Genomic DNA, 7265 nt, shown 5'->3' with positions numbered 1-7265 from the left:
CAACAATATAATGATAATGACAGGTGACAACAGTGGATGGTGGTTAAATCATATGGCGGTAATGATGAGGATGTCAGGGCACCAGCTGATTGCTTGGTCAAGAGACATGACTAAGCCTTTATGACATGGAAGTAGCTGGTATACCTTGGCATGTGCTGGAACCTGCTGGAAGGATTGGATGGTCAGGTGACCTGCTGTGCATGGCTGTGCATGACCTCATATGACCTCATCCTTGGTCATATGACCTGATCACCTGACTAGGCTGAGTAAGCAAGATGTTCTAGCAGGTTCCACCACAGAGGTATAAATATAAGGCCTACTCTGCCTGGGGACTGTCTCTTCAGACTTGGTCTCTTAGGATCATCCACAGGTACCTATACTGTAGATAGGTCTTAGTCATCAGGTCTACTCCACTTCCTTGTTGCCTGCTTAGACTCTTGGCACTCTTAGGTGAGCAGACTTAGTCAGCCTGTGTTGCCCTAACAGAGGACACAATAGTAAACACTGGATACAATGGTTCAATGACAAGTAATGAATACGAGGATGGGAGTGTGGGAGTGCAGTATTGGATAATGGAGGATGCACCTTGGGAATAAATCACAGATGAGAGCCTCATGTTGGGCTCCAGTTGATGTAACTCCTACTGTACCATAGATACCATAGGTAGTCTAATCGAGCTCTTTTGTGAACCTCCTATGGGTGAGCATGCTTCCAGATAATGGATGTTGGTATACCAGTATATTGGTATATATACAGTGCTGTGCTCAAAGAAGATGTGATATCAAGGAGAGGGGCTAGCTATAAAGGGGATACAGAGTGGTCAAAGGGGATGAGTTTGGCACCCCATTACAGGGGTATATGAGCTATCTAATATAGGATCTAAAGGAATGTGGAGGTGGTAATTGGAAGATACCATGGAAAATACCTGAAACTAATTGAGTGAGACAGACCCTTGATATTGGTCTGGCAGTATCCGGATACCACATGTGAGCCAGTAAAACAGATGTTCCAGCAACAAATATATTGGGTATGGCTATGATGGACTAACTACAATACAGTTCATAGGCATGTTTATTGGTATGTCAGGGTGGGTAGGCAGCATAGGGTTGGAGAAGGCTAGTGTTCAAAGGATGCAGTTGCATGTCTTTTGTTACTAGCAGGTGTGAAACAATGCCACTTTAAATGGGTCTCTGAGTTGTCCTCCCATTCTGGCTAGCTGGCACTGTGACAAAAAGGTGCTCTACTCAAGGAATGCAGCTTGTCGCCATGCCAACATTCAGCAGCACAAATACCTGAGGCCTCATGGTGTGCTGGCCCAGTGCAAGGGGGATGTGAGGGGATATATGAGGGAACAAAAGGCAGCTCCCAGAAACACAGAACAAAGAGAACTGTGAAAGACACACCACTTGTCATTGTCATGGCCAGCATCTGTTGAGTAAATGGATGAAATGCCCTTGCATGTCAAAATTTTGGCTACAATGACCTTTGCCTCTCCTTATGTCCAGAATGCCCTTCTCAACAGATGCATGTGGGGATGCTGACATTAAGTAACTAGAATGGTTTCCATCACACGGAATCTAGATGCAAATGGTGAAACTAACAAGTTTCCATGGAGTTACCATACCCTTTCTACGGTCAGCATTTTGATTCCGAGTCGCCGGTAAGAACCCTACTCTCACGAGCTAGGGGACTTCGGCTAACTCCGGGGATCATCCGCCGACGCTGGCCCCTGGATGGGGAAACTTCGGCTCCAAGGGTCCACAGTGTGCTTCGGGTCGTTAGGCAAGTGACCTGGTGAAGCTTTGCCCGGCATGCGGTGTCCATTGTTCTGCCAAAGTCTCGGGGTCGGAGACGTAAATGCTGCAGTGCGGCCGTATCGGTTGGAAGGGATCCCAGTTGTTCGGCCATGAAGAGCTCGTTGTTCATGGTCCCTCGCCGCTCTACCCCGAGGACTTTGATAGCAACCATACCCCATCTTGGAGGTCACGCGTGTGGATGAGCCGCCGCTGAGGTTGTGGAGAACTTTGTAGGGGCCGTTGCAGACTGGAGGGCAATTGGGCAATAGCCTCCAACATGATAGTTCTCTAGGTCCTCGCTGCTGATCACGTCGGCGTCTCAGAATCGAGTATTAGGGTATGGATTGACCTGGTGTGTGGGTGCTGGTGCAGAGGCTTGACGTTGTAGATCACCTGGAAGAAACGCATCCATTCCTTACAGACGAGACTAAGTCGTTGATAAAATTGCAACATGATGGCAGGAGTAAGAGAGAATTCTTCGCCCGAAAAGAGTCATAAAGATATATATCGATGTGATCATGAGTACTTTGTGTGGTAACGCGTACGGCATCAGAAAGGACCCTGATGTGCCTCTGGTGCGCCGTTTCAGTTGCCAGCTTCTTGCCGCCGTCCATCGTTCTGCACAAAATGCGCAGGTTCGGTCGTCGGGGGACTCTCTACTTTCGGGATTACTGCTTATACCCAGTGAGGACGTACAGCAGCTCGGTCGCTCTTGTGTCGTCAGCCAAGATGCATGGGCCAACAACGGCCCTCAAACGTCCCCAAGAGATCCCTCCAAATTGGCGCGACTTCAGGCGTGAGTAGTTCCGTCTTGACAGGTGACAGCGCTTTGACTTCGCGTTCCACTCTCCAGACCTCACTCTATCCGAAGAGGAAGTCGACTATAAGGGCTTATTCGATCCTTCGTTCGCACACCAGGTCAGGCTCGGCATCGAACTTCCTGCTCTGGCATTCGCGGCGTGCATGGCTGTGGACGAATGGAATATGGTGGAATTGACATTATTGTCGATTGCTGGAGTGTCCAGCAAGCTGTACCTAATTAAATTTGGGAGCGGAAGGAAGATAGTCGGTCGCATACGCATCACCCCGATGGACAGTCTCTCCGAGCTTCAGAAACGATGTTACCGCGAGCGCCTCGAATCTGAGGTAGCGACGCTAACGTACGTCCGCCTTTTCTGCTCGGACATACCCACGCCCGTGGTATGGGCCTGGAACGGCAGTGCTGAGAACGCTGTGGGAGCTCCGTATGTCCTGCTGGACTACGTGGAAGGGGAGACCTTGGAAGATGTGTGGCACAATTGTTCGGATCCCACGGAAAAGACGACCATCCTCCAAGAGGTCGCAAAACATCACGCGGCGCTCGCAAAAGCCGTTCTTCCTTTTCGGGGCTTCGGCGCGTTACGCTTCACGAGTGTGGTAGGAGAAGAGCGTCTATTGAACGATACCGATTTTCGATTGGGGCCGTTTCTGTCTGAGGGCCGGCACTTCCGAGTAACCAAGTCACGTCGGCTTGTCTCGCCTCCTCCCACCGCCGCGCTCTCGCCTAGTGATCTCTGGCGAGACCTTTTAGTGGAAGAGCGCCGTAGCCATTTGATCTGTTGGGGCGCGGTCCCGGAAACATCAGTGGTGCTTCCGAAAGATGACATAGACAGCCCCGTGAATGTAGATGTCGCCTGGAACGATATCCAGGCTGCCAGCAAGTTGGTTGAGCGCCTCATTTCGGCAACGAGGGTGCCCCCTTGGCTATGTTCGCCATGTTTCTCGATTTCGGATTATGCGTTTAGAAACGTTATCTACGATCCCGGTGAGTAGGGTCACGGTCTGGGCGTTGCGGCTGCCGAGACGACTACAGCCTGCAAGAGACTTTCCGGCTACATTGACTGGGAAAGCGTATCCATTTTTCCGCTCTTCATGATGGTGCGATATCCAGAGGACATCGTCAACGATGTCGATGACCTTCCTCGACGATGGCGCCGGGAGACAGGTGGCTTCGCTTGGGTGCCTCCAGATGGCCAAACCTGCTCGCAAGAGAGTGGGCGGTCTCCGGAGTCCTGTTCACGTGATAGTCTCTACCCTGCCACATTCCGCGAGGCTCTCTATCGTTCGAACAATCGATTTGATATGTCGTTCTGAGAGAAAGCTCCGGCTTTACTGAAGATCCACTACCTCTTTCTACATGGTCTCAACGCCTGGTTCCCGCGGATCGAGTGGTTGCAGCGCATCGTCGCCGAGGCGGAGCAGAAGCCCTGATAAGTGTGTCCGACTGTCCGACGGCAAGTCCTGTATTTGCCCACGAAGAAACCCCGAAACGAACGCGGCGTGCATAGCAAGATCTGTCCGCACAAAGCCCTTGCACTTGAAGTACCGCGGGTTCGTGCATGCACTACATTGAACCCCCGCGCGCTTATTTTATCCACTCTGATCTTCCCAATGTCTTTTCTTTTTGTGACAGTGGATTTCGATAAGATCTGTTACATGCTTGTGTGTGACATGAATACATTCCATCTGCACTCCGGCTAAACATGGACATAACAGTGTCTTCCGAGACATTGTACGACGCCGAATATCACCTTTTGTATGCTTCTCTGCCGCTCATCTCTGTACATCCCCCTCACCATGTAGCGGGGAACCCATCCTGTTGGTATTATAGTAGGCGAGCCTTGTGGCCGGAAATCAGGATCGACCCTATGACTGGACTGTAGGGAAAAGCTCTTCGATCCCAAGGAGGCTAGGAAAAGAAGCCAGCTTGTGAGCCCGCAGTGCATCATGTACACAGAGACCCAATGCCTGTCAAAGGAGTCGAATCCCACCTTGGTGTGTGCGTGGAGGGCGGTGAAAGGGTTTCTTGCGCAGGGAAGCACTGTTTCGTTGACTTTTTGTGAAAGCATCCCCCAATGCAGGTCTAACTTCATAGGCATACCCTGGCTTCTGTCCCTAAAGATAATGGGTAGACGGCTCAGCCCCAAACGAGCCGTATTCCCAACACCGACTCGCCACACTCAGCCTTTTCCGCCGAAGCCGCTCTTCCAACCGACTGCATATCAACAAGCGGATTTGCGGCGCTCGAATTCAGCTCACTGCGTTCGAAGTATCACTCGACATCTTCCAAGCTGTCGGAGAGCTGCTTCGAGTATACCCAGAGAATACCGATATAGGTTGTGGCAGTATCGCAGTGGCAAGGACTCAGGACCCGGTCGAAGAAGAGGCTCTTGCGATGGCTCGAAAAGCACTGCCAACCTCTTCCTGATGCCCAGTGCTCCCCTGATCTCATTGAGGCTTACTACAATGCCGGCGATGGCTACACAACAATCCACCGGGACTGGCCATAGACAACGTCGGGGTCGAGACGGCTACAAATCCCTCGTACGAAGTCAACCCGATCCTCCGGAGATTCGTGCTTGATTCCGCTCAGCACTGCATAATCCTCACCGTCTTCCTCAGGATGCAAATCCATGTACTTTGCCGCACCGGCCAGGTGAGCGACAATGGCGCAAGACCGGTGAATCGCGAGCAGTATTGGCGAAGGAGCAGGCAAGTCTGGGTCGTCCGACGTCAGGTCGATGGTCACATTGCCCATCTCGTAATCACGAAGAGTCTTCAGCTTGTATTTGTTTAAAATACCCTATCGAGATATCAGTTGATGTTAGAGGGGAAACACTGCAATTTGAAACACACCTGAGGTTCTAGGTAGCAGCGGAGATTATGGAACCGCTCGTGCCAGAGCGAAGTGCCCGTAAAAACGTTCTCGAGCCGGTGGATCTGCGGCCCGTATAAATACATCGGCAGTTCATCGTCTGTCATCCGCGTCAAGACGGCCATGCAGGTGCCGGTCCACCTGCGCTGAATTGCCTGTTATGCCCTGCATAGGTCTGGAGGCATTACACTCACCTTGTCATCATCGTGCTGCCTACTGATGAAGCCTTGTGGAATGATGTGACACAGTTTCGTGTTTGCCCTCGTAGGAATGGAGCCGTTGCTGGCCGGAGCTGCGACCAAGCCGGCTTGAATTGAAACTTCGTCGACACATCCACTGAAAATACAACGAAAGCGGTCGCGCTTAAGTGCCTGGGAACCTTCTTCAGCAGGTCTAACAACCGAGCAGGCTCGCAACCACGTACCTTAGCTTTGCTCGATTCATGGCTTTTCGGCCCTGATTCTGCAAAAATGCCTGATCTTCAAAGGATGGTCGAGACGGATGCTCGGACGGGGCTGGAGTACCAGCTCGCTTGACTGCAGAAGGACAAGGTTTTAGCACGACAGATATCGAGGTTCTTGATTGAACGTACAAATCCGAATAAAATGCTGCCACCACATTTCCCCTAGTTCCAGGACCACCACCTTCTTGTTTTCACAGCTGTTGATTTGGACAGCGAGATCTCTGCGCGCGGTAGGCACTGGTGGAGAGAACAGAAACCAGCCGAGGATGCGCGCTCGGATTAAATCCTTCTCTTCGGCACAGTCGCATAAGCCCTGCACGGCGACGCATGTATTGTATGCCCGTCTCTGATCATCGTCAAAGTGAGCTGGAGCTTTTTGAGGCAGGGCGAGAGGATAGGTTGGAAAGTCCATGTCGAGGTCTTGGTGTTGTTGCGGGGCATATGGGTCAGGGTCCCATATGCCCCGAATCCTGGGACCCCGGACCTCGGACCCCACGGGCCACGTGAACCACGCGTGGCTTTGCCCCCGCTTCTTCATATTTGCTTCAGTGTGGTTAATTTTCTTTGTTCCAACATCCCGTTCCACCAGTTTGACATGAAGATGAATGAATATCGCCAATATACCACCGAGTTCTGTTCATAGCCACCATTCAACATTTGGCCCTCGTCCCTAACAACGTGCTCCACCCAACATGTTTTGACCCATCATGTCGCCGGAGGAGGCGAGAAGTACCGGGATATCCTCGAGGGTCCTGACGCGCTCTCCAGGGAACAAGGACTGATCAGACCAGAAGGGGAGGGGGGAAAAGTGCTTAAATACCTGCTCCATGCGGTCAACTTCACCGTGGTTCGCTACCCGCAACTCCATCGCTCTTGCTCGCGCCTTCACCGAGACGCTTTGCGATTGCCAGCAGCGTCCAGTCACGTCCTTATTTGGTCTCTCCTCTGGCACTTTAACGACCCTTGTCACTTTCTAGCACGACATCAACCTCGCTACGTCAAAGACATGGGCTGTCAAGGCCGAAGTGGTCAAGGGCATGTGCCAGGTATCCCTCATCTTCGCCTGCGGTACGGCTCTCTTCTCAGACGGCTATGCCAACGGTCTCGTCGGTGCCTTGAACTTGCGTGCGTCTATCCTTCGCCTCATCCTATCATCGCACTGACGATTTCCTAGTCCTCATGACCGTCTACCCCGACTAATTCAACCTCACTAACTCCAACTTCACCAAGGTCCTCAACTCGCTTATCTTTGCTGGCACCGTCTTTGGCATGCTTACCTTTGGTATGATCAGTGACAAGGTTCGCCACTCCA

The 7265-nt window shown here is 51.8% G+C and overlaps 3 protein-coding genes across 3 annotated transcripts; 2 read left to right on the top strand and 1 right to left on the bottom strand.

The window, feature by feature from the left end:
* Positions 1–2525: 2525 nt before the first annotated feature.
* DACRYDRAFT_109091 (uncharacterized protein) lies at positions 2526–3608 on the top strand (the record flags this gene model as incomplete). The annotated part of the gene is made up of 2 exons (XM_040768807.1): positions 2526–2592; positions 2650–3608. 2 exons carry the CDS (start codon positions 2526–2528, stop codon positions 3606–3608), a joined length of 1026 nt encoding a protein of 341 aa, XP_040627252.1.
* A 679-nt stretch (positions 3609–4287) lies between these two features.
* On the bottom strand, positions 4288–6365 carry DACRYDRAFT_117359 (uncharacterized protein; the record flags this gene model as incomplete). The annotated part of the gene is made up of 5 exons (XM_040770369.1): positions 4288–5418; positions 5472–5636; positions 5685–5826; positions 5915–6026; positions 6083–6365. 5 exons carry the CDS (start codon positions 6363–6365, stop codon positions 5095–5097), a joined length of 1026 nt encoding a protein of 341 aa, XP_040627251.1. The 3' UTR covers positions 4288–5094.
* Positions 6366–6780: 415 nt separating this feature from the next.
* DACRYDRAFT_109089 (uncharacterized protein) lies at positions 6781–7153 on the top strand (the record flags this gene model as incomplete). The annotated part of the gene is made up of 3 exons (XM_040768806.1): positions 6781–6873; positions 6931–7078; positions 7128–7153. The coding sequence occupies 3 exons, from the start codon at positions 6781–6783 to the stop codon at positions 7151–7153; spliced, it is 267 nt and encodes an 88-aa protein (XP_040627250.1).
* Between the last annotated feature and the right edge of the window lie 112 nt (positions 7154–7265).

The sequence above is a fragment of the Dacryopinax primogenitus genome (assembly GCF_000292625.1).
Source record: "Dacryopinax primogenitus strain DJM-731 SS1 chromosome Unknown DACRYscaffold_13, whole genome shotgun sequence".
Classification (NCBI taxonomy): domain Eukaryota; kingdom Fungi; phylum Basidiomycota; class Dacrymycetes; order Dacrymycetales; family Dacrymycetaceae; genus Dacryopinax; species Dacryopinax primogenitus.
This window is presented reverse-complemented; position numbering and strand designations above follow the sequence as displayed.